Here is a 27,370-nt window from a genome sequence, read left to right on the forward strand (position 1 = left end):
CGTAAATATTTCTTTTCATGACTCAAGTATAGATGTAGAATGGGTTCAAAAAACTTATAAGGTTAAGAATAGGGATGGATTGATTTTTTTTGTTTCTGGAAGAAATCTTATTGTAAAATTTTGGTGTGCCTTGTCCATGTTGCCTCTGGTGTGCCTCAGGGCTCCGATTTGTCACCAATACAGTTTGTTATATTTTAGGTCAGTCCTTCATAGCACATTATTTTCTCTCCTACCAGACTGTCTAAAAATCTTTCGCCAATTCTCCTCACTGGATCAATGCCGTGGTGTAAGCATAAGATAATGAGAGAGTTCCCTTATACTGGCTTTCTTTGGTGAGTTTGGATACCATGGAAGAAACTGGATTCTCCAGAAACCTTGCCTCTGACTAATCCATTTTGTGTAGAGTATAACATTGACTCATCAAAATAATGAACAACTGGCATGATTGAATTATGTCCGTTGATTATCTTTCTGATCATCTTTGTAGAAAGATGTTCGAATAATCTCCGTGAAGCTGTGTTGGAAAAGAGATCCTATACAAACACCCGTATCACCATTTCAAATCAGTAGATCAGTAAGATGGGGGCCAATGATAAAACGTACAAAACAATCCGTTAGACATTTAAATTTATCTTGAAGTTACCAAGAGAGTTTGGAGTTGGGACAGAAAGAAATGTTGATAGTTGATTGTAAATGGATGGATAGGAGTTAAAGGAAATAATTGGATCCAAACAGAATAGCCTGGGACTTTTCCTACGTTCATGTTAAGCCTATTTTCATCAGCCCTCAAAATAATGAACAATCACAGTAACTTAAATGCAGTTTAAGCCCTCCTGAATTCTTTCAATTGCAGTTTGTAAGTCAGGAAATTGGGAGGAAAGGTAAATTTGGGAATCATCTGCATAATGCCAATGGGAAATATTTTATGCATTTTGGGATGTCGTTAATAGGGAAGCGGAGTTGCTTGAGCATTCAGGGACTGCTGGATGGTTAGATGAGGGGGCTTATACGGGACAGAGACTATTTGGGAACGGTCCGAAAGGAGAAATTCGCATCAGCGGAAGACAATGTGAAAGATAGGGTATTATGTTTAATAAGGAAAAAAGTCATCCATCATTTTTTATTAAAAAGTTGAATATTTACCTATGAAATCATAACTTGAAGAATTACAAAATATAACAATAAAAAAGTACAATTAAACTTAGTTCAACAGCACAGTTACAGGAAGCAAGGATATGGAAGTATAGGCCTGCTTCAAAACTGACCGGCCTGCTGATGAAGAATATTATGAAAATATCTTTTGTGCACATTTTGTAAAGTTTTTATGACATGTATATATAATTTAAAAAAAATTAACTTACTTGAGTGAACTGTATTTAACTTGGAAAGATGTTAGTTATCTTTGACGTAGGCCGCTCTCTTCTATGTTCCACCAAGATTGGTTTTCCGAATCGAAGAAATAATGTAAAAAGTATAGTGTAATGATAAAAGTGGGTGTTAACTTTAAGAAGGTGATAGTGAAGAAAATGAGGCCCTAAATATCGTGTGAAATAAAATGGCTTAAAATAAATGAGGAGCGAAAATGGGCTGCATTAAAAGTCAATAAAACAAGGGCATACGAATGAAAACTTTAAAGAAATAGCGTGTTGATGTGTGGTGAGACGAAAAAGCCCACTGAGGTGGTACGAAAGAACAACAAGTGACGATAGATGGTTTCAGTTTTTTGAGAGAATAGGAAAAGAGGGTTAACAAAAGAAAGAAAAAAAAGAAGGCTAAACTAATAGTTTCATTATGATAGAATATAGGATTTATAACAAACTGCTGACTCAGTCTACGGTTTTCTGAATTATTCAAAATTCATCTTTTCCAAATAACATTTCTCTTTCAGATCTTGTATAACATTTAAAAGGAGCTGTTAAATTTTCTGGGATGTTGACTAGATTCAGGTCGAGGATTCACAGTCTACAATTTTTGAGCAAATCTACTCTTCAACTACAATCAGACAAAACTGCAAATTCAGGTATAAACTTAATTTAATCCAAAAAGCTCTCTCACAAAACTGGATGCTTATTTAATATAACATGTTCTAAATGGCTATAATTCGGAGTCTAAGTTCTGACATCTTAAATCAACAATTTGTTCATCCATGCTCAAATACTATTACTTAAGGCTAATTGTAAAACACTAATTACCTTAAGCTAACATAAAGATCTATGTATACAGGAGTTTTCTCCCCTTAAGTAAATACTAGTTTGTTTACATTGAAAACCAAACAGATTAAAAGTTTACTGTTGACATGAAAGATACTCATCCAAAACAATAAATTTTTTATTCTTGACCGCTCCCCACGAATCCAACAAATTACAAAACAATAATGTTTGGAAAAAGTTAGTCTTTATTAAATAAATAACCAATAGTGTAAAGATTTCTCGTGTGGTCTAGGAGGTGATGTACCTGAAATTTGGTCGTTACCGGTCATGTTGGTCTGACTATCCTTGGCTGAAGCATTTTGCCAACTTCAGAGTGTCTAATTAAATTATAATTAATAATTAACATAATTAAGATTTTATTTACCACCATTGAATTTAATATAAGACTTATTAAAGGGCTACTTTGTTTTATTAGACAGATTTAAGTAAATCACTTTTTTTACTTCACTTGTTTTCGTGGTCCGCTTGACCAGTTAATAAGTTCAATTAATTAAAGTTTTTAGTTAAGATAAAAAAGTCAATGTCACGAGCGGGATTCGAACCCACGACCTTCGGCTAGATACGCCGCTACTCTACCACTTGACCTATCGTGACCTCGATCCATTCGGAAACTAACTTCCCATCTCATCCCCACCTTTTTGCCATTTTTCAAGGAGGGAAAATTCGAAAGGTTGGGTTGAGGTGGGAGGTTGGTGTCCGAGTGGATCGAAGTCACGATAACTCAAGTGGTAGAGTAGCGGCGTATCTAGCCGAAGGTCGTGGGTTCGAATCCCGCTCGTGACATTGACTTTTTTATCTCAACTAAAAATTTTAATTAATTGAAACTATTTTTAACTTTTACTTTCAACATGTGTGTCTGGTGTTTAGTGACCAAGATAAGATCCCACACCAGTAACAAATAATCTGACGTAATTTGAAAAATTGTCCGGCAACTTACATCGGGATGGTTAGGGAGAGTTAGAGATTTGGCCAATATGCTAGACCATAAGGCAAAAAAAAAAAACTTACATCGGAATTACATCCCAATATCTGAATAAGAGGATAAAACAACATATCTACTATTGCACAAAACGTAAATAAAATCCTACAGCACTTGCTCCCCACCATTTTGAACAGCAACACAACTCGATATTAAACACAGAACAAAACAAACATAAACGTAACGTGTGTGGTGATTAGTGATCGTTAATCGATAATTATTCAGAAATCGTGAGATGTGTTCTGGTGTGATGTATTATGAGGTAGTATGAGTAATATAGTATGAGCTATTACATCCCAATATCTGGATAAGAAAGTAAAGCAACTATATATGATTGCAAAAAATCCTACACCATTTTGAACACTAACACAATTTTGACTTCAACAATCCCAAAATATTACATACAGAACAAAACAAGCATAAACGTAACTTTTTAGAAATGGTTTATATCAACAGGGATAAACACAGCAGCAATTACAGAACAGACACATGTAAACTCAGTCGCAGCAACGCCAATATCATTAATCAAATTCAATATCGATAACACACATACATCACATCACACAAAACATACAATATAACATATAAAACATTCATCACATTCCACACATCAAACATTTCTACATAGTCTAATTCTTCAACAATTTGGCTTTCCTTTCTCTAATTTTCCCCGTCTGTATAATCCTGAAAGGAATCCGAACCATTAACTACGTTTTTCCCATTGTCAGCTCCTTTCACCTCAAAGAAGCCGACTCCTCATATAAAAATGTCTTTCTATCCCGTCTTCTTTCCGCACCCCTTTGAAAATCCAATGTATATAGACATAAAACATTAATATCTCTCAACACGTCACACAAGAATGACACATCTACACAGAAAACAAACACTTTGAGTGAGTACAAATACTATGATTGAATCTAAAATTTCTAGCATTGCATAAATTCCTTTTTTTCACATCCTACGTGTATTTGTAAAATTTAAAGAATGTTTATAAATCCCATGCCCTGAAGATGATCTCAATAAAGATCGAAACGTTGGCACGATAAAAAAATGTTTTTCTAAATTCTACGTCACACCAGACCGCATCTCACGATCTCCAAATAATCATTTACTTTTAACTGTAAATATAAATACATATACATATTTTAAATAAAAATGTGTTTTAATTTCTTTCAGTTTGCTTATTATCTATTATTTTGCTTCTGCCATATTTAATCAAAGAGTGGTCTTACATTTTACTCCAAAGCGTTGGCCTTATTTATTCACTCTTGGTTTTACCAATGGTATTGTTAGCGAACTATTTATATCCTATTAGTGGAATGAGGGGGATCGCATTGCAGATAAAAGGTAAATAAACGTTATTTAAAATTTTTTGCATATGTGATTCTATCTTGTGGCGGATTTTTCAGAACATTGGTGTTGTATCAAAACAGGGGTCGTCAAGTTTTTACTGAGAGTATACAGGCCTCTCGACAACCTAGAAAGAGCCATGATGCAGCTTCAAAACTTGTGGACTATGATAAACCAGGTATGTTCTCAATGTCACACTAAAATTTCTAGTTTGATCCTTACCTATCATCATGTCCAGCCTACCCTCGTTGAATTGGCATTTCGCCACGTTCAGTTTGTCTGTGTACTCACTTCTTCGCTTATTTTAACCACTCCTTGTATTTATACGAAAGGACAATCCAGCATAATTGAGCGTAAACGCCCCCTCCCCAAGAATCCACAAGTTTTAACTTTTGCCAGATTGTATTGGGTCGCCCTTTACCGTACATAAATTGGTCATCCGGCCCGGAGGACCAGTTTATGTATGAGAAAGGATCATATTAAAAAGGCTATTGCTCTCTAAATTAGTTCATCGTGGCAGATTTATGTGATAATATTAATTTTAAGCAATAAGTAAACTAATGATTTTAAAAATATTTCAAGCACGTTTTAAAAATGATTTTCTTGTAACGTGGTTATGTTTTTAAGCTATATACAAAATTTTTCGGGAAAGGGAAGTGCGCATGGGTTGGCTTGGGGTTACATATCCTTGATTCAATGTTTTCCCATGAAACAACAAGCCTCAGTACACTTTTCATTTTATTTATAATCTAATAAATGAAGGCTATCAGTTTTTGAGCTGGACGCATAAAATTTATTTGCGTGACTATTTTCGTGTTGCGAGGGATTGCGCTGAGTTGAGTTAGGTTAGGTTGGGTTGAATCAGGTTCAAGAGGATCTCGTTATTTTTGTTTGGCCCTTTACCTTCTTGATCCTAGATTCATCAGTGTGCCAACAGATACACTTCCTTGATTGAGTTTTTCCCTTTTTCTCCATCTTTTTGGTACTAAGGCTTGTCTGGAGTTTACCATGTTAAAGTTTTCCCTAGGAGCCAGGAATATCGGATGCTCTTTCCGGAGGGTTAGGGTTTGAGTTAGGTTATACGATTCAATGTTTTTCCATGAAGCGGAGAAAATATGAGTTTTACACACAAAAAAGCTTGGGATTTTGGCGGTTTTTCGAAGTATGGCTGTACAATATATTTTAACATGTAGTAAGCTAAATATTAAATTTTGTCATTAGTCAAAATCAGTTGTTACTAGTCGCGAGTTATATTCTAGGGCTAGTTAACATGTCTCATTCATATTTCATCTCTGTGATTTCCTCATCTTGGTCTTTCAGACGCATTTTACTATTTTCAGTGTACGTCTGACAGACAGCCTGCTAGGATAGGCACATTGAGATGATCCATTAAAAATTCATTAATTTCGTGGTCCGCTTGACCAATTAATATATCACAATTAATTAAGGTTTTTAGTTGAGATAAAAAAGTCAATGGCACGAGCGGGATTCGTACCCACGATCTTCGGCTAGATACGCCGCTGATCTACCACTTGAGCTATCGTGACCCCGATCCACTCGGACACCAACTTCCTATCTCAACCCCACCTTTTGAGTTTTCCCTTCTTTTTGCCATTTTTCAAATGTCGTGTAATCGGATTGGATTCTCGGCGACAAATGAAATGGCCACGGAGAGCTTTAGTGAATTATACTTCATTTCAAATAATTAAATTCACTAATTTCGTGGTCCGCTTGACCAATTAATATATCACAATTAATTAAGGTTTTTGGTTGAGATAAAAAAGACAATGGCACGAGCGGGATTAGCGGGGAAAAATGGCAAAAAGGAGGGAAAACTCAAAAGGTGGGGTTGAGATAGGAAGTTGGTGTCCGAGTGGATCGAGGTCACGATAGCTCAAGTGGTAGAGCAGCGGTGTATCTAGCCGAAGATCGTGGGTTCGAATCCCGCTCGTGCCATTGACTTTTTTATCTCAACCAAAAACCTTAATTAATTGAGATGATCATTCATAAGCTTGAATTAATTTAATTTTTATGATAAAATAGATTAATATTAATGTATAACTAAATTACTACTTATTTATATTATTTGAACATTTATCATTTTTTCAATGTTTGTTTAATGTTTGCATAGTGGTAAATTTGCAGACAACTTCTTGCATTATTTGAAAAATTAAATATTTGTTTTTTGTGTGCAGATGATGTTTTTCATTCTGTGCGATTTGGTGTTAGTACCTGGTCAAAGAGTGACTTGTCTCTACACGCTCATGTTCTACAATGTCATTGCATACTGTGTCTCCTACATCAAGGAGCTTATCGAGAAAGAAGATTGGTCACCCTACGTTCACATAACTGAACATTCGAACATAAAACATTTGGCGATGTCTGCGACGAAAATTGTGTTAGAATGGACCAAAGCGGTTACCTTTATAATTACAGTAGTTTTTATGTTGTTAGTTTTTGGATTAGAACAAGGTTTGGAGAACTACAAACCGACACTCTTGTACACCATATTTACATGGACGTATTATTTGATTACTGAAAAAGTATTTATAGAGCTTTCTCTCAGCTTCATAACGTATCTTCAAATATCGTATTTGGACAACTTGGAGTCTCTGTGGGTACCTGTAATCATGCAAGTGTCGACGGCGATAATATCTCTCTTATTTGCCATACCAGTATTATTAAATAGCCAGTACAAATGTTTTTTATTAGGTATTTATAATAATGTTTATTTAAGACTGAAAGATACATACTATAAAAGTTTCAATGATCTGAACACCGAAAGAAATATACTCAAACAGTACAGGTATGCAACGAGAGACGAGCTTGTCAAGTTCGATGACGTCTGTGCAATTTGTTTGAATCCTATGAAACTGGCAAGGTTCACACCCTGTCATCATATATTCCATGGTGATTGTCTGAGGAAATGTTTGAAAACATCAAACCAATGTCCAATATGTAAAAGAGAATTTGTATTTGAATAAACATTTCATATATTTAATTTGTTTTAGTAAAATAAACTTTTTTTTATTGTAATCTATTTATTTTAACCTGTTTTAACCTACATAGAAATATTAACGGAACCATCAATCCACATTAAGATTCTTAATATTGGGGTTTAAGAAAATCGTTGGTTGCTTCTATCTAACCCTTCTATATTTTCATACCCAGGAAAGTGATCAACTACTTCCCTCTTTGCTAATATCCGAAAAGTCCATACTTTGAAAACTAGAACTCCAAACCGAGTTTTTATTCTGGTCATCTTGTTTAGCTGACCCATAGTCGATGTACATAGGAGCATCATAGCCGCCTCCTCTTTGCATATTTAACTTCCAATGTACTCCACAAAGTACACAATCGCAATCTGAACCTATAGTAGGTCCTTGTCCTCCACCACTTTAGTTTCTTTCCCAGAGTGTCTTGCCTTGGATGATTTTTACCCGAACCTCAGTAGTTTCATATTCATCCGCCACCCTTTTTTTATGTTGAGATTTGCCGCCTTTAAGATGTGTTCCAGCAGAACTCAATAGTGAAAAGTTTCATTGGATATACGTTAGGCAACATTCCTAATTGGCGTTCTTTCAAGGTAGCAGTGAAAGGACAGGTCCTTTTCCTGGAGGTTTTTCTATTTTTACATTATTTTCCATCTGTCCCGGGTCGATGACGCTGCTTTGGTTCTTTCTCACTAGTACTCTTGAGTATCTGCTCAAGGTACTTTTACAATGGTTCTTCCCTTGTTAATCCGCTTTTTAGGAGCCACGCGAAGTGCTTCCTTCTAGATCTCGCGATACTCTGTACCCGATTTGTTTTAGGAGTTTTCTTCCCCTTTGGTTATATTTTCCTTTGCTATCGACTATTACAAGCGTGCAGAGTATTGATCGCTGTTAAGAAAAATCTACGATCAAAATGGATTCACATCCCTGACAGCAGTGTAGAAGTTGTGGCTTGCCCAGAGTATACACAGTCCGGGGAGGATTCATCCTACCTCTTGTGCACTGACTACTTCTGCAGTTTTAAAAATGCGCCATTGTCGGATAAAATGGTTGGTTGGAGTCGGGCTGGACATGCGAACGATGGGGTCCACCTTCTATACCTACCTATCACGATCCGATCCGCTGACGGAAAGAAAGGTTGGCAGCGTCAGTGGACTGGGACATCGGAGAAGCTCTTCCGCATCAACAACACGAGGGTCTAAACAGCAGAAAGGCGATCGTTTTAACCCAACACAGAATCCTCCTTGTACAGCTGACCCAAGGAAACTTGCTTTTTCCATGTAAACATGTCCGGGATGTAGAAAAAGGTTCCTCAATCCTCGGCTCCATATAGTGAACTTGTAGTAGGAATGCCACTCGATATGAGAATTTTACTCGAGACGGCAGTGAATTTATATGTCCCATGTTCCGATTTTTAGAGGAAACAGGGGTATTGTGAGAATGTATTTGAATGTTTGTAGAAGAAGAAGCGTGAATGTATGTAGTACATAAGAGCATAGATGAAGGAATATTAAGTACCCCATCGACCCTCAATCAGACTATTAATGTAGGTGCAATTGTTTGTATGTATAAAGGGTGATGATTGTCCAAGTGTTTAGAAAAAAGTTGCAGATTGATGATTGATGGAGATTGATAATAGTCACCAAAGCTCTAGAATAAACTATGCACGAGATATTTGAGGAAAGAAGTCAGAAAATGTATGGATTTTTTATTTTATTTTAGGCAAACAGTTTATTATTAATTATTAATAATTTTACATTTTTATATTCTTCAAAAGCTTGAGGAGAGCACTGCTTAAGTTTGCTGTTGATTGTCTATTTGTTCATTGATTGAACCAAAGTAAAAGTCACAATTACATTAAAACAATAATTGTAATTACAACTATATGAAACATAAAATTTTAATTATTGACTAAAATGGTTGGTGTCATTGATATAGTCAAAGATGTGGGGACGGAGGGTAGAAGGATAAAATGGTGCAAAACTCAAATTCAGATTCGGAGAGAACTCATTAAGTCGTACAAAGACGACGGAACCGCGGATAGGGCATACTCCATTAACCTAACATAACATCATCACGAGCTCGAATCGATACATGTACGAAGCAATTACCTAAAACGAGCCAAAGGAGGAGTGGCAAGAAGTTGGAAATTACAAACGGAATTAATTTTTAGAACAGATCCCGGAGAAAAATAATAAAACATTACGAAACATAAATAAGCAACAAAACATAAAATATAAACATTGAGCCCATTGAAAGAAATGCAGATAAACAGAAAATAATCAACACGAACTTTGAGCGCGTAGGCGCTTGTTGTCAACAATTTTTTTAATTGAAACAGTATAAACATCAACAAGTAATTTAATTTTTAGTAGATTGAATAAAAACATATTTTTTATTACTATAAAATGTGCACCTAATGGGTTTGATATGTCTATAAAGATTGTATGATGATACAATGGCCCACATTATTGATACGTCCCTTTTCATATAATCTATCTTGGGTGAATTTTTATTTTTTTGTATGAACGACTAGCAGAATATCGAGACTTAAAATTACCAGATTTCTGTAAATGAGAAAGCTACTTGTGTCTGTGGTCGTCGCGCCTCCGCAATCTCTCGACCAGCGACGTATCAAGCCGAAGATCGTGGGTTCGAATCCCGCTCGTGCCATTGACTTTTTTATCTCAACTAAAAACTTTAACTTAGTCTTCGTCATAAAAAAATCTACAATCCTCTGCCTCAACCACTTAAACGTCGCAAATTTGGCCACATCATCCATCGAAATTATATTTTAGTTAGTTCCATTTTAACGTCTGTATGTTAAAACAGTAGTCAATACAATAAATAGTTACGATGTATTAACTAATAAAAAAAAAGGAAAAAGGACATAACCCAAAACGGCACCTCAATACAGACAGTTTTTAACATGCTAAGACAGTAAATCACATTTGGGCTAAGAAAGAAATTTATTTCGAAAGGAGATTTGCTTCGAATTGTAAACGTGGCATGCCCTCACTTTCATAGAGATTCATTTTCTTCTACACCACATCTTCCGAAGCAACAGTACGATTATGGTCAGATGATGATGTATCATCGGCAGAATTGGACTTAAAACCTGTCGGACCCTAAAGAACCGCCAGTACAGGGTATTTAGAAGGACACGAGTTAATTTGTTCAGTAGACGGTCGAATTCTTGTGTATCATCAAGAAAGACTCTCATACAATAATTTTTGCTCTCATCATCATCATCATCCTCATATAAACAGTTGTGTGACCATGCATCTCATTGACAGTACCTCTACATTCTTCTTCCCATTTGCCATCCCATCTCTTGAGTGGGCAGTGTAGGACAGCTGCTTGCAGATAGATATTTTAGTGAATGGGGTCGTGTAGTTGTGGCCGTGAACTCTTAGGCAGCTGAAGGCTGTAGCGAGCCACGGGTACGGATTGCGAGCTGTTGAGAGGACCCAGTTGCTCGTGACCCCTGATGACTGACGGTGACCATTTGCGACTATGAGAAGTCAACAAGTATACTTTAAGTCGGTTTTGTCCTGCCAGCAGTACTGGGGTTGTGGTGGTGTTATTGAGTATGGAGTGTAGGGCTTCGAGCAGCTATTAGTCGGCTTATGGGCCCTGAAGACTTCTTTCTCCTTTAGTGAATGTTCAATGTAAGAACTCGCCGACGAGTGTGACTCAAGCCAGTGGATATCCTGCTTAAATAGCGGCTTCTATTTAGATGGCGTAGCATTGTCGATGTAGTGACGCGGAAAGTTTAGTAAGGCACAGGTAGTGATCACAATACCTTGTACTTGTAAACATCAAAATTTTGGATTTGTTCACATTCTAGATTCTATACGCAGTGATCACCAGAGTATAGGACAGACTGAAGAACACCACCAGTCCACCATGCCTTCAAATTCCAATACCTTTTCTATATTTTATAATGAAAAGGCAGATCAACGGAACCCAAATTAAATTATTCGACTAAGCAATAAAACCGAATATTTATTGAATATTTTCAGATATCACATGCTTAATACCAAAAATGAGCTTTTGCATTTCGACTGTTCTTCCGTTTTCATGGTCACACATTTCATGAGTTGGCTTGCAAATTTCAATTCTAATTTTACCTTCGGCCTTCAAAAGTCCAGACGATTACAACAATTGATACAATGAGTTGTTAAATTACAAATTTTGTTGTTGTTGATTTCTAATTGGATAGAGTTGTGTCACTTTGCCCCCTGCAATACCATTTTAATTAGCACAATTTCCCCGGAATAGCACTGATGGCCTTTAGATTACAAATCATCTGATCTAGTTTATTTCTTTGAAAACAATCGTTTATTGATTAAAAAATATTGTTAATAGTTTTAACCTTTGGAAGGGTCGGTTCTATTCACTCGAATAATTTTGAAAATAGGGTTTTTCACACACACACACACACACACACACACACAAACAAACAAACAAACAAACACAGAGTGGTGGTTGTTGTCACACGTTCCAGAGGAAAGCTTTTCTGTTCACTAAATAAGGTGACTTTTTGGTGGAAGGGGAATGCGCCAGAAAGTTCAGTGTGGGAATCGAACCCACCACCGCGGGGTCGACGAGCCAAATGACATTTTTTAGTTTTCCCATCTACCTCTCACTGTAGAGAGACTATAAAATCGAATTATTGTTCTTAGAGCGCCCATTACCTTGCCCTAAAGGATACATGAAAGGTGTCAATTTTGCGAAAGGTAGGATCTAAAATTAACATGTGAATCTGAGTGATCCAGCCGTTGAAACCAGGCTCTGTTTCGATCCTAATCTATCCTAAATCGACCCGTTGTACCTTGAAGTCTCGAATCTGGTTCTTTGGCACGTTTCGGGGCCATTCTCTGTCTGACCCATATGGCTCATTTTCGTCTCTTAGTTGACGTGCTAATATTTTTCTGGGAAGGACTAGTTCGATAGTCGAGGATCGGACGTTGTAAGATGCAACAGTCTCTAACTAATGTGACCTTTCTAACTCCATACAGTTACCTTAATAAACAAAGTCACGCTCAAAAATACTTGCTTTCTGTATGAAGGTCATGGCACAGCTTTTCGCTGCGCGAACGTACATAGTATTTGGCTATAATAGGTATCAGACCATGTCTACATAATATGGTCTATTGTGAGCCGGTTGTGGACGATATCTACTGATAGGGAATCTACTGGATTATCAATTTTATGTTTTTTTATGTATTAAGCATTGGGGGATAAAGCACAGGTCTTAGGTTTGTCGCTGTTTCCGTGTTTCATTTACCTATTATTCAAGCAGTAAATAATAATTATTTTTGTTTATTTTTAACATTACATTTTTGATTAAGAAAAAAATTAATAGGTTTAAAAGAAAGAAAGGGAACGAGTGCCTTGATTGTGTTTGAGAGCGGGGTTCTTACATTTAAAAATAAATAAAGAAAAAAATTTAAAAAGTGTAGCTTAGCTTTTAAACGATTAAAGTGTAAGTTAAGACGCGTCAGGGGCAGCACGGGATGGACGAGACGCACCGGCAAGGTCTGAGACGTTGCTGCATCGCCTGGGGGCCCACCGTCGATCCGTCTACACTTGGGCGATTTCCATAAATTAAGGTCTAGACCGGTAAAGTTTTTTTTTTTTTTTTTTTTTTTTTTTTTTTTTTTTTTTTTTTTTTTTTTTTTTTTTTTTTTTTTTTTTTTTTNTTTTTTGGCGTTATGAACTATGCATATTAGCCATGTGACAAATTCGTATATGTGTGTTCAAATTTGGGGGGTTATTGGGAAAAAAGGGCCAGGGGCAACGGTGGGAATCGAACCCACGACCGCGGCGTGAGAGTCTCTCATGCTAACCACTCGGCTACCGCGGTCCCCCTTCGGTCTAGACCGGTAAAGTTTAGTTATGTTTTTGTTTTATGAGATTTTGTTGTTTTATTTGAGCTGCATGCTATAATAGTTTTAGTTTTACCACTCAGAAGTTTTTAAAATATTTTTGTTGTTGCACAGTCAGAAATTAATGTTCTTCTTTTAGTGTTTGTGTTCGTAAGTAGCGCAGAGAGCATATTTATGTTGGTTGTTTTGGTAAATTTGTTGATTAATCACAATCGTTAGTTTTATATGTATTTTAATTAGCTTTTGAGAGGATATGATAATTTTGCTCGACTGTTTTTTAATAAAATCTTTCGAGAGTATTTTATTTTATTTTTATTTTATATTGAACATAAACCAACCCCACTTGTGTTCTCGGGGTAATTGAGATCTTAAGTTTAGGCTTTTCTCTTTTCTCCTGCGCTAGGGAGTTTTATTTATTTCTTTAACTTGTCCAGCTTTGGTCCACCCACTTTATTTTTGTCGTTCTCGACCGCTGCTTCAAAGTGAGGTGAGGCAACGAGTTCTCGGAAATCAGACCGATACAAGCCAACATTAAGGGGGGCATTCTTGGTCCTATCTTTGTATCGATTATACTGCTGCCTTTAACAGAAAGAAGACTTGGAGAACTACGAAGACTTAAAGGACCGAAACCGTTTTGACAGTCAACAATAAACTAACCTTATACAAGACTTTACTGCTACCACTTTGGACACGGAGTGGAACTTGCCAAGCCATCCAACATCCAGCGCATCTAATCCTTCGAGTCAAACAAATCGTCAAAGCTCCTTACTACGTCACTAACCTCACTATCCACAAAAACCTCAACATGCCTTTTGTCAACGAACTTATTCCCGATTACAAAAGTTTCACACCAACCTCTCGATCCATCGCAACCCCACTTCTCAAGGCTTCTCTACACAGCCATCCAAGAAACCGTCACGTCGTCTTCCTTGCCCGTTAATAGCTCATTCTAAGTGCCAGAATTGGCTCGTTTCTCATGGCATGTGCGGATGCAGCGTTGGCATTAGTGTTAGTGCTATGACTGTGTGAAACAAATTCCTACTCCACTGGGCGACGGGCATATTTTCGACAGCAATTTTTAGCCGTAACAATATAAAATTATTTTTGTCCTTTCTTTAAACCATGCTCTTTTTTTGGAATCGCCGTGCGAATGTTGGAAGGCAACTTGTTCTTTCGTTTACATGAGCTCTTCTCTAAATCTATTAAAACCTGACGCTTTCCAAAAAACGCAATCGGATTTACGACCCGGTTGATAGAAATGAATTCGAACGGACTCAAACCGAATAATCCGTGATTTCTAGTAGTTTACGGTCTTTTAAAAACCGTTTGGCTCATGTTCAAATCGAAAGCAGCCAAACCACTTTGATCATCTGCTCTAACGAGCGGGGCCTGCACTAAACATTCCCAGACATCTATCCTTTATTGCCCCTACTACCCTACTATAATCCAGCATGCCAATTCATTTAGGACTCCATAATGGGCTATGAATAAATCTCCTTAACAACAAACAACGTAGCCACTCAAATAGAATTAAAAACATCTTTGTGATTCTCAATCTTGCAAAAATGTATGTCACTATGAAGACAGGGATATGAAACGCTTTCTGTATCTGTTACACGTTCATTTCATCCATTAACCTACCTGAACAAGAAGATAATAAAAGTGTGTCAAAACGGTTTTAGGTCACAACTTTAGTTCAATGATGTGTTAATGCCTTTATAGATACCTGACTGTCTGAAAGAGTGAAGAGCCGTGCAACCTTCATTTTGGAGTTGAAATGCATGAACCAGTATGAAGATAGGAACCAGTCCGCAGCTGTAATGTCTTCATCAATCAAACTATCAGACGTAGATAATCCCACATAAGCGTTTACATCGACCAATGTCCTGTTTGTTTCCCTCTCTGTGCAATTTTATTTAGCTGCTGATTTGGTCTGTGGTCAAAGACGCCGGGATATTTCTCTTCTTTAGTGAAAGGAATTACAGCTCTATTTAGCAGAAGTGGCTTAAGTCTTCCTAGTGCACTCAAATCACGTGATTTTTTGTTTTTTATGTTATAACAACTACTGATGATGAGCACTTGGGGACCGAAGTTTCGACTAATTAGAAACACTGTAAGAAGGTGTCATCTTTTTATCGTTTCACCAGAAGCTATCACGATCTCGCCATACAACAGATTTGAGATGGATTTATATGTTAAAACGGTAAAATTTGTCAACGTTTTATTTTTATACACATTTAGAAATCACAGTATTCTACGATGCGAAACCGTCGACGATAATAGTAAAATGGTAAAACATGTCGGAATTGATCCACCTTTTAAGAAAATCGTATTTCCTCTTACTATCCCCCTTTTAAGCAAATGAGCCCGGGATTGGGTAACCATTTTGTAGGCTGGGGGAAATAGGCTTAACGTTGAACAATTTATACCTATTACCAATACCCTACCTTACCTATTGCCAATTTTACTCTACAAAAAACGTCAAAATTAAATTGTATGGATTGTGAACTTGGAAAAGACTTGATTTCTAAAAGGAACTCCCTGCATAGGTAAACGTTCAAAACCTCTTCCCATGCTAATTCGTTAAGGGAACAAGGCTAACACCATTAACGGCAAGGGCTAAACGAAATTAAGTAAATGGAAACACCGGGGATGCTAATCAGTTAATATTGAATTGGAATACGGCTAAAACACTACCTGAAAACTACTGCCTTTATCTTATACGTTTCTATCAGTTTACTGAATACATGCCCAACTTGAAGGTCAATCTAATAACGTCCTATTCTCTAATTAGCTGACAACTTTGACTAATTAGCTGACAAAAGATGTGTGTCTAAAGAACTTTTCTCGTGCAAACATATTCTCTTATAATTAACTCTTTGTATGTATCGTCAGCTTTTTCACCTTATTTTATCTCTCTATTCTGCGAAGTTTTATATTCATATGATATGCAATAATTCAAACATCCATCACACATGGAACAACTTCACGTAAAGTATAGGGGTAAAAGTGCCGAAGTATACACGTTGGATAAATATACATCATCTTAGTATTTATGGTCTGTTGTAGATCAAATTCATGAAATTTTTAATATAAATTCACTAATTGCGTAGTCCGCTTGACCAATTAATATATTACAATTAATTAAGGTTTTTAGTTGAGATAAAAAAGTCAATGGCACGAGTGGGATTCGAACCCACGATCTTCGGCTTGATACGCCGCTGCTCTACCACTTGAGCTATCGTGACCTCGATGAAAAATGGCAAAAAGGAGGGAAAATTCAAAAGGTGCGGTTGAGATGGGAGGTTGGTGTCCGAGTGGATCGAGGTCACTATAGCTCAAGTGGTAGAGCAGTGGCGAATCTAGCCGAAGATCGTGGGTTCGAATCCCACTCGTGCCATTGACTTTTTTATCTCAACTAAAAACCTTAATTAATTGTAATATTTTAAATATACTCGAAACTTAGCCGACCTTAGCAAAATTGCTCGTCCCTTAAACGAATTGAGAAAAAATACATCACATGATATGGACCGAAGTCACCACCAATCCTGAAAATCCCTAATTTTCAAGAGAATGTGAATTTTGTTGGCATAGGAAAAAATGGTGCTTTCGGCTACCAATATATCCCTCATTCGCCTTACATGAAATTTCGCATATAGCCTCTGGGAAGCCACAAGCGGAAGTTTTCCTACGGTGGGGACTTCGTCCTTATCGGACCATGGTCATGAGTTGAGTTTGAGTATGATTAGTGATTACTGACTTATAAACTAAAATCCGCAAATGCATGTACATACATACACACGTGTACAGAGTTGAAACTATCATTTCTCACGATCCACCGGCAATTCCAGCTTTTGTGGTTTACAATAAATTACTGGCAGGCCTAGAGAATGACCCATCCCGGGTGTTGACAGTCCGGGGTCAGACCTTGGTCTTATCTGTCCAGCCGCCGAGGTTGGGCTCCAGGGGTTATCAGCAACTAGACATTTCAGCCCCCAATGCTATCAGTTCCTAAATCCATTCACACTTTCATTCACTCTTCAATACATTCTTACTTATTTACATATCATTCACTCAGTTAGGGTGCTGGAGTACTTGATATTCCTCCATAGCTCATTACACCTATTATATAGCTAACCTAACGTAGGGCCGATGGGGTAGAAAATATTACGCCATTGGCACTCTCTTGGGCAACTTTGCTCTTCAGAAACGTCTTTTGTATACAGCTCAGGCCGACACTCATCATCCTTGTTCAGATCTTTTGTTAGATGGAATAAAATTTGATATTTTTTTTAACGAAACTTAGCCGACTAGATATTTCAGTCTAGTAAATAAGACTACTATATATGGTGACTACTATAAAATATATGGTGATCAATTCCATTACCTAAAATTATTGCTTTTTCCTTCAAGTTCCTGCTTTCATTGGTGGCAGGAAGGATTTAGAAGTAGGTTTTACCGTAGTACGCATTTGAATGCAACTTGAACAGTAGACGTGATTCCACGTCTCGGTCTTTTTGTTGTTTATTTATTTATTTTTAATAGATAATGTGCGTTTTACGATAGAATTGATAGTTTAACTTGGGTTTGCACTATTGCACATAATCATATAAATGGACGACCCATCATGGAATTTATGCGCACTTGAACGATACACTCACCAAGCATGCAAAGCACGAATTAACATTTGATCTCTTCCTTCAATGTACAAAATCCTTGAAAGATTCCTTTTAATGCGTGAAATACCCATTCTAGATAGTCATAAAATCATTCCTCGAATTCAGCTTCGAGCCTCAACACTTCACGATCCAGCAAGGTTTCGGAGTCGTCAACATCTCCTATGCTCAAGAGAATAAAGAGTGTTGCTCGGATGCGTTCCTAGATGTAGCACAGGCTTTTGTTACGGTCTGGCACCCGGTCATGCTTTATAAATTTAAACTCTCCTGCCCACTACTTATTACTTTATCCTGAAATCCTATTTAACCTCTTTCAGAGTGAGGTGCTGCAACGAGTTCTCGGAAGTGAAACGGATACAAACTGGCCTTCTCACAAGGGAGCATTCTTGGTCCCATTCTTTGTAACATGTATACTGCTGGTCAACTTATACACCCTAATACCATCATCACCCCAACTCTAATCCTATCCAATCTACGTCCAAATCCGAGAACACTTAGATCATATGGTGCAAACAGTGGAAACAAGAGTGGACGAAGAAAAATGTACTCAGTGTACGTTCACATTAAAATATAAAAATATATACATAAAAAAGTCAACAAACAGTCTTGCTCTCTATTGAGTAACAAAGAGATACCGATTTTCATTGAATTCAAATGCTTAAGATTATACCTAGACAGCAGAGTGACGTGGAATGCCCACACAAGACTTGGACGACTACGAAGACTTCTAGAATCGAAATCCGTCACCATTAAACAAACCTTATACAGCACTTCTTTACTGTGACCACATATGGAGTGGAATTGTGGAGTTCTGCCAAGCTATCTAACATGCAGAGCAGCCAATCTTTCAAATTAAAAGTCCACAGACAAATCGTCAACGCTCCTTACTTCGTCACTAATCTCACTATCCACAAAGACCTGAACATTCCTTTTGCCAATGAACTGATTCTTTCCCGATTACAAAAGTTTCAAACCAACCTCTTGATCCATCGAAACCCTGCTTCTCGAGCCTTCTCTATACATTTCCATCCCAAGAACCCGCCACGTCCCCATAATCGACGATGGCCTCGCGACCTCCGTGCCCCCCTCACACTGAGTGTCAGCAGTTTCTCATGCCATGTGTCCTATGGGTGTAGCGCTGGCATTAGTGGTGCTGTGACCGTGCGGAAAAATGTTTTGTGATCACATTTGTAATTTTTACTAGCATCTATATGCTATAAATCAAATAATTAAAATACATTTAATCTTTTCGATAAACTTGAAATTATTTTTTTACCTACCTTCCCTGCGATGAACAATACGCATGTTAAGTTGTACTTTTTTCATGTACTCTCTTAAAGTTAACAGTCTCAAATTTTTCTTTTCATACTTTTCTTATTATTTGATTTTTCCTTTAATTGAAAATTTTCATCAAACTCTGAAAACGATAAAAACGTTTGAGATAGGAAACGTTTCGAGATGAAATTCATAAAAAGTAGGTGATTGATGGAGCTTCGAGCCGATAAATCTCTTCAACCGTGAAGTATGAATTTAAAAATTGTTAATTAGCATGAAAAAGATTTATATGACACGACACTCGCTTAAGATCCTTATAGTTCTCGACCGTTTAATTTGCGCTTTTTGACAGTACCCCACTTACGCAAAAACCAGCCAAATTCCGTCAGTCTCGTACGCTAAACGTTATGAGACAAGGTGAAACTATGGGTATAATGCATGTGGCTCTGCTTCAGAGAACAAACTTAGTTCATTAGGCATTATCCAGAACGTGGGTTTACGATTGGCCACAGGAGCTTTACGTTCCATTCCAATCGATAGTCGCCATGTCGACGCCGGAGAACTTTCATTAAACTTCATAAGATAACTTGGTAATATATTTTTTTCTGAAAATTGTATCCTAAAAGTTTACTATATCATATTTTACCCGGAAAAGAAACTCATGAAAAAATAATAACTCAAACGTCCTCAGCACCAGGTGATAGAGGACAAAGACGGGATTGTACAACACAAATTATTTTTGTAATAATTTCTCTACATATAAACCTCACCGGTCGTTAAACTTTGTTGAAGGAGTGCCTCTTCATTCTTGTTTTATTCATATTGTAGCTTTGAAGAATCGACTATTTTTGGTGTTTTGTTATTTATCATAGCTAATAATAAACAACGATGATAGTTTTATTAACTTCACAACAAAAAGTTCGATAAAGAGGTATATAGATAGATAGATAAGTTGGTAGATAGATATATAGATTGGTAAATTGATATGTAGATAGATAGATAAATAGGTAGATTGGTATATAGGTAGGTAGATATAAGTATAGATACGGGTAGATATATGGATAGATAGATAGGCATAAAGATAAGTAGATACATAGATAGATAGATAGATTGGTATATTGTTATACAAAGATAGGTAGATACGTAGATACATAGATTGGTAGGTAGGTAGGTAGAGATATATATATATATATATATATATATATATATATATATATGGATAGATAGACAAATTGGTATAAAGTTAGGTAGATAGACAGAGGAAGATAGGTATATAAATACGTAGATAGGAAGGGAGATTAAGCTGCTTAAGGAGATGTCGTTCACCAGATATGGAAGGAAGAACAACATGGATTCCCCGTAACTTTACACCATCTCATTGTAGAATGTCTCTCATTTTCAAGGGCGTAAATATCTGGGAAATGGACGATTTTTCTTCTTTTTAGCTCTCTGCGATGTCACCTGAAATTGACACAGGCAACAATTTCATTCCTGCCCAAGCCAATAAATCTGTATGAAAACATGAAACTATTCTATTATAAAATCACAGGGAGAAATAAAATCCGACAGAAATGGCAAACGGTCGGCTGAAAAACACGCGATTAAAAATTACTTCAACTTCATAAAATACTTGTTACTACTCCGTAACTATACCCGAGATAATAATATATAATATATATATATATAATAATGAATTTCTTAATTAAACACATTCCCCCCGACACTCATTCATTGGACGGTTCTCTGCTATTTAATGATAGGTTTCCCTTTAGAAAAGGTCCGAATATAATTTCAGGCTTTGGTAAAACATACAGAATCTGTATGTACTCGGTTCAATTGGAATGTATTCAATAATAGAGGCATGCGAAAAAGTTCATCAAAGAATCATCGCAGAAACTAACGGTAGAACTACTAAACGAAGGACTTGTTAGGTTCCCGTTAATATACCCTTTTTGTGGGTAAATAGGTCAGAGGGTAAACGAGAAGGCTGGAGAGAAAGGGGTCCCAGTTAATGCCGAATATATCTGGTTTATAAACAGCCACTGTCCATTAGGGGGAGTCTGTGGCTATTGAACACGCCAGGGAGATAAAAAAGCATGGTATTACGTACAAAAGATTATCCATCTACTCGAACTAAAGCCAATTACATTAAAAGTAGTAACGTTCAGAGCCATTTGCGATAACATCAAGGCCCAGCGTATAGAAAACGACAAAATTCACCTTGTGTGGGTGCGTACCAGGACGTACAGGACAGAGGGGCAACGGAAAGGAAGATGAATTGGCGAAAGGAAGTTCGATGTGGACACCTATCGTCTCCCGAGCACTTTTGCGGCAGCCCAATTGCCAAAAACGCAGATCTGTCAGACAACATTTAAAAAGGACGACTCTTAATAACCTAAGCCTATGGATCATAGGTCATAGAGCCTTTTACATATTCACTTAAATATGATTTACTTTGTTAGAACTCACTGGTCAATTTTAGGCTACTGATCAAGTTCCATAGCCTCCTAGCTAGTAGTGTTTTTTTTTGTGTGTAGGAGACTGCTTGCAGTTTTGTAAAGAAGACTTCTTGCGGTGGTCTTCACGTAGTACAAGAAATAGTACAAGAAACTTGTAGATAGACTGTAGCATGGAACATGTTCCGCGTGCCGTCATTATGAAGGGCCACAGGGTTTGGTATCACGATTGTTCATACTGACTCTAGATCATTACTATGTGTCCTGTGTGCCAGAGAACCTAGGCGAGGAACAGGACAATATTGTTACTCCCGCCAAGGATACCATGCAACTCCAGGCACATTGTGACTTCATTTCATTTCATTAAGGTTTTAAGGTATCTGATTGTCAAACCGTGTGGCTATCTTCTTATAGTCAATCCCAAAACCTCTTTTTGTGGCGCAGTGTTTAAGATGGTGTAGACTTGATATAGTGTAAATATTTTTGCATGAAAAACAGCTCTTTTTTTCACTAACGCTAATTCCAGCGCTGCACCTGGATGACACTTGCCATGAGAACCAGCCAATGCTCAGAGTGATGAATTAAGGGCAAAGGAGGTCTCGGGGACATCGTCGATTAAAGCGACGCGGCGGGTTCTCGGGATAGGAATTTGTAAAGAGGGCTAGGGTTAGGATGGATCGAGAGGTGGGTATTAAATTTTTGGAATCGGGAACAGTCGAATTCGTTGACAAAAGAAATGTTCAGGTCGTTGTGTGTAGTAGGGAGCTTCGACGATTTGAAGACTTTTGATTGGAAGGATTGGATACGCCGGATATTGGATATTGGCTTGGCAGAAGCCCACAGTTCCATTCCGCATTTCCAAAATGGTCGCAGTAATTCTTGCATAAGGTTAATTTAGTGTTGTCGGTCAAGACGGATTTCTGTTCTAGAAGTATTCGTACTTGTCCAAGTCTTCTGTTAAGTTGTTGTATTTTACGTGGAGCTCAGTGGAGGGCAAGGCATTGTTTTTTCAATGTGAACCTACACTGGGTACATTTTTCTTCATTCAGTCTTGTCCTCCACTTTTTGCACCAGTCTTCAATAAACTCAAGATGTTCATGGATATTGGAGGTAGCTTGTATAGGATTTAGGATTCGAATTAGGGGACAAAATTGCGATATCCGCGTATGTGGTGACTATGGTAATGAGGTGTGCAGGTAACTCAGCAGTATACATTGTAATAAATAATTTCACTAATTTAATTTTTAATTTTTTTAACCAATTTCATCTCAACTAAAAACCTTAATTAATTGTAATGTAATAACTAATGTTTCATGATACATGAATATGGGTCTAAGAATGCTCCCTTGTGGAAAATCGGCTTGTATCGCTCTGATTTTCGAGAACGCGAATTCAACGTAAATCTGTGTATGGGGGGGGGGACTTTTTGCCAGTTTCCAGGTTATTTTCTGTAATGCTACCAGACAACAAGCTGAACATAGGATCAATTATTGGGTCCGTCTTCATTCCCGAGTGAACAACCTTATGCCGGTTCAGGGCCGCTGCATAAGAACCCGGGACCTTTACCTTAGGATGATGAGTGCCGTGTCAGCGCCTAAACCGTTGCTGCCACCTATGCCCTATTCCATTAGATTTCATATAGAAAAGAGGTAAATCACTATTTATTAAGGGCATTTACCATTTCCGATTGATCATCGCTGGCTTCATTTATCAGAGGTATTTGAATTTGTTCGAAGAGTTTGTTGTGAGGGGTTGCCGAGGGTATTAGATACCTCCCTCGTTTCCGTTGTCGCCTCAACCCCCTCCGCAGCTACAAATGGCAGGAGGCGGGATTTGTACAACGGTAATTAAAGAAAGACAAAGGAACAGGAACTGTAAATTATCGCCCCCTTTCGACGCAATCCGAGTTTATTAACTCGACAAGAAACAACTAATTTGATTTTCTATTTGAAATCTTTTCAGAAATCCACTCACCCGCAATGATCATAATTGTAAAGAGCTTTCTGAGGCGTCGGTGCCCGCAACGATTTAGGCGTTGACACGGCGTTCATCACTGTAAGGTAAAGGTCCCAGGTTCGAATCCAGCGGCCCTGCATTCGAACCCGACATATTTACAAATGGGCTGTTTTTCCAATACACCGGCACCCTGAGGGTTCAAATAACCTCGTAAAAAAGAGCTTTCATATGTATTCATCATTTTTGCATCTATTTGGGCCAAACAGTTGCAACAGAAACTTGTCTTCATAACATACAAACCCTGTAAGAGAGGCAACATTACCACAAGGCACATACTACTCACGTACCGCTTTACATCAGAACACTTATCATGGAAAAGCGGCGTGTGCGAGTCATATGGTAAATCACTATGCACAATCACTGACAGCAGACGACAAAACATTATGGATAGAGAAGAAAAGGAAGCGGTTCTGATGACATGAGTAATTATAGAGGCATTATCTCTTTCTCAAACGTGGTTGCAAAAATTTTCACGGGGTTAATATTAAAGAAGTTGCAAATAGGGTAGAAAAAATGGAATACATAATGAGTACCAAGCGGGTTTTTCAACACACATTTTTAACCTATGAACTTTATTAAAAAATAGTTATTTAGAAATCGTGAGATGCGGTCTGGTGTGATGTAGGTTTCAGAAAAACATTTTCTTTATCGTGCCAACGTTTCGATTTTTATTGAAATCATCTTCAGGGCTCAAAGTGTTTGTCTTCTGTGTAATTGTGCCATTCTTGCGAGTCGTGTTGAGAGTGCCTTATTAAAAAATAAAGACTCGAGAAAAACGGAAAAAAAGTATTGTTTTTTTGTTGACTTCAAGTTCAAGCCCTATTTTACAACTTATATACAATGGGAATGTCAACAAAACTGATTAATCTGATTAGAAATGATTATGGACATAATAAATGTCGTGTTTGCACTAGGAAAGGTATTACGAAGAGTGTTAATATATTTATGAGCCTTCCTCAAGGCTGCCTATTATCCCCAATACTATTTTCGCTTTTTATAAACGACTTACATGAAATCTTAGGTAGTAAAATTTAAACATTAGATGTTTGTTATATGCGGATGATATTGGGATCCTCGCTACACAATCACGCACTCTTCAGAATTTGATTAATAACTTACAAGAGTTCTGCATTACGTGGAATTTAACGGTGAATTTAAACAAATCTAATATCTTAGTGTTTAGGAAAGGAGGGAAGTTGGCAAAAAAATGGATGTATGCAGAAAACGAGATTGAGGTAGTAAAGGAATAATAAGTATCTAGGGGAGTCATTGACGCCACAATTAGCGTTCGGACCACATTTTGTTGAAAAGATTACAACATGTAAATTTGGTATTTGCTGCACGTAAAATGAAATGACAAAAACAAAGCTAAAGCGAACTGAAGCGAAATTTCAAGTTTCAAAATGCGATCCTATGTTATGCAGCCTCAATTTGGATTTTGAAAGAATATAAGGAAAGTGTCAATACATTTTTTCTAAAAAAATTGCTCTCGTTACCGAAAAATTGGCCGATTACCATATTGTTTCTAGAAACAGGTCTACATCCGATGTTTAAACATAAACTAGGACGGTATTTAAATTTATAGAGAAAGTTTTGAACTTGTCACCAAACCGTTTACCAAAAAACTTAGCTAGTTACATAATGAAAAATCATATGTTTTGGGTTTAAAGACTTCCAGGATCTCTGCAGTAAATTAAATATAAATAATATAGAACGCTTATACTAAGACAAAAATGCTCGTAATAATTTACTTACTTTGATAAAAGTTGATAAAAGTAGAAACCGACTTAGGAAAAAAAAAGGAAGAGCGCAATTTTACCTACTTTATAAACATACCTAATTCAATTTAAAAAAAATATATTTTGCTGAAAACTATAGTTTAAATTCTCTAAATTCTAATCTAAGGTTCGAGGAGGGATGATAGGATTAAATTATGACATAATTAAAGTAGAGGAAAGAAGAATTTGTTCTTTATGTAATACGGCAGACGTTGAGATACTTTCATTTTATTAGTACGTGCCCAGTTTGAAGTAGTTTTCCGCAAGATTGCTTTGGTAAAATGACAATTGAAAACGAGAATTTTGTGAAATATATAAACCGCAAAAATTGTGAAACCTTATTCCAGTACACACGCAGAGCACTTAAATACCGTAGATTATTAGTCAGAGAATTTAATTATTGATATGTGCATAATGTAATAACGTTATGGTGATTAATTATTTGTAAATAGATTATCAATTAATTATCTATTAATTTGGTTTGTGATTATTAGTAATTAGTTTTGGAATAAGAAAAACGTTTTTGATTAGAATTGTTTTATCAATTGAATTTCTGGTTGTGTAACTTAGATAAAAAATAAAGTTTAATTATTTAAATATAAATACATTTTATTCGTGTGAATCAAGAAATGAACTTTTTATATTATTACTTAAGTTTTGAAAAATGAAAAGAAATTGATATACTAATTCTGATTGCTCGCTGGCGTACTTAATGTCCAAGCTTAAGTGTATCATGTACATATGTAATGCTTTAAAAATAAACACCCTTCTCAATATAAAAAAAGATGTAAAACAATGGAAATCCTCCTCCAGACCCTCCCGAAAACAAGAGACACTGTTAACCCGTCTACGAATAGGTCATTCCCGGCTCACCCATAGTTACCTCCTTGAAAAAACCCCAAACCCATATGTCCAACTTGTAAATCTCCCATCTCTATAATTCACATTTTAATAGAGTGCCCCTTATATTCCTATGCTAGATCCCACTACCAAATCCCCAACAATATACATAGTTTACTGAACGATAATTCACCTTACATAGATAAAATATTCAACTTCCTAGCTAAAACAAAACCAATAAATAAAATTTAGTTAAACAATTGCTCCCATTACGTGCTCCCCACGTCGGTGGCTGCGGCGGGGCTCGCGGTCGGGGTCGGGCCCTCGGGGTCCTCGGTTGCGGGCCGGTCCGGGGCTGGGTTGGGGGACCACTCAGGACTCTGGGATCCAGATATCCACGGTGAGCTTGAGGAGGTGTCGATGGTGACTGGACACCGACCCCTCCTCGAATAAGCACTGCGCGACAGGGTCCAAATTTAAAAAATCGCGAGAGATCCTGTTGGCTCCACTGTCTAGCCCTTGGACCGGTCTGGTGCCGTGTGCCTTGGGGCTCGGGCCCGGTGGCGTGTCTCGGTGGTGCCGCCGGCGCACTGTCTCAAGGCCTAAATGACCACAAGGGTCGCTGCCTTTTATAAAAAAATAAATAAATAAAATAAAATAAACACCGTATTATTTATTATTACATTATTAGATCATGTCCAGGGGATTTTCCACTTGGCGATTCGTGAACGCGGTACTTCTAGGAAGGGTCAATAGGTTTGAGAGGGAGGTTAAGAAGAAGTGGTATACTAAGGTTAAGTAGTTAAGTACCACATTCACATCCTGGTTATAGGGCTTCATAGGGATTTTGTTCAAAACATGACTGTAATATCGGACATGAGAATGAAGAATAAAAATCGCAAT

General features: G+C 37.2%; 1 protein-coding gene across 3 annotated transcripts in view; it reads left to right on the top strand.

Annotated features, from left to right (window-relative positions):
* The window catches only part of LOC106666649 (E3 ubiquitin-protein ligase AMFR-like), a 19,649-nt gene extending 12,074 nt beyond the window's left edge, over window positions 1-7,575 (top strand). For 2 of the 3 annotated variants that reach the window (XM_014393984.2, XM_024228043.1), the window contains 4 exons: window positions 1,889-2,020; window positions 4,366-4,536; window positions 4,599-4,717; window positions 6,735-7,575. In XM_014393984.2, the coding sequence (XP_014249470.1) occupies window positions 1,930-2,020; window positions 4,366-4,536; window positions 4,599-4,717; window positions 6,735-7,523 (1,170 nt within the window). In that variant the 5' untranslated portion in view covers window positions 1,889-1,929 and the 3' untranslated portion in view covers window positions 7,524-7,575. The remainder of the gene's footprint in view (window positions 1-1,888; window positions 2,021-4,365; window positions 4,537-4,598; window positions 4,718-6,734) is intronic. The other variant, XM_014393986.2, reaches the window with a different exon arrangement.
* The last annotated feature ends 19,795 nt before the right edge of the window (window positions 7,576-27,370 follow it).

The sequence above is a fragment of the Cimex lectularius genome, unplaced genomic scaffold (assembly GCF_000648675.2).
Source record: "Cimex lectularius strain Harlan isolate CLEC.00 unplaced genomic scaffold, Clec_2.1 scaffold173, whole genome shotgun sequence".
Lineage (NCBI taxonomy): Eukaryota > Metazoa > Arthropoda > Insecta > Hemiptera > Cimicidae > Cimex > Cimex lectularius.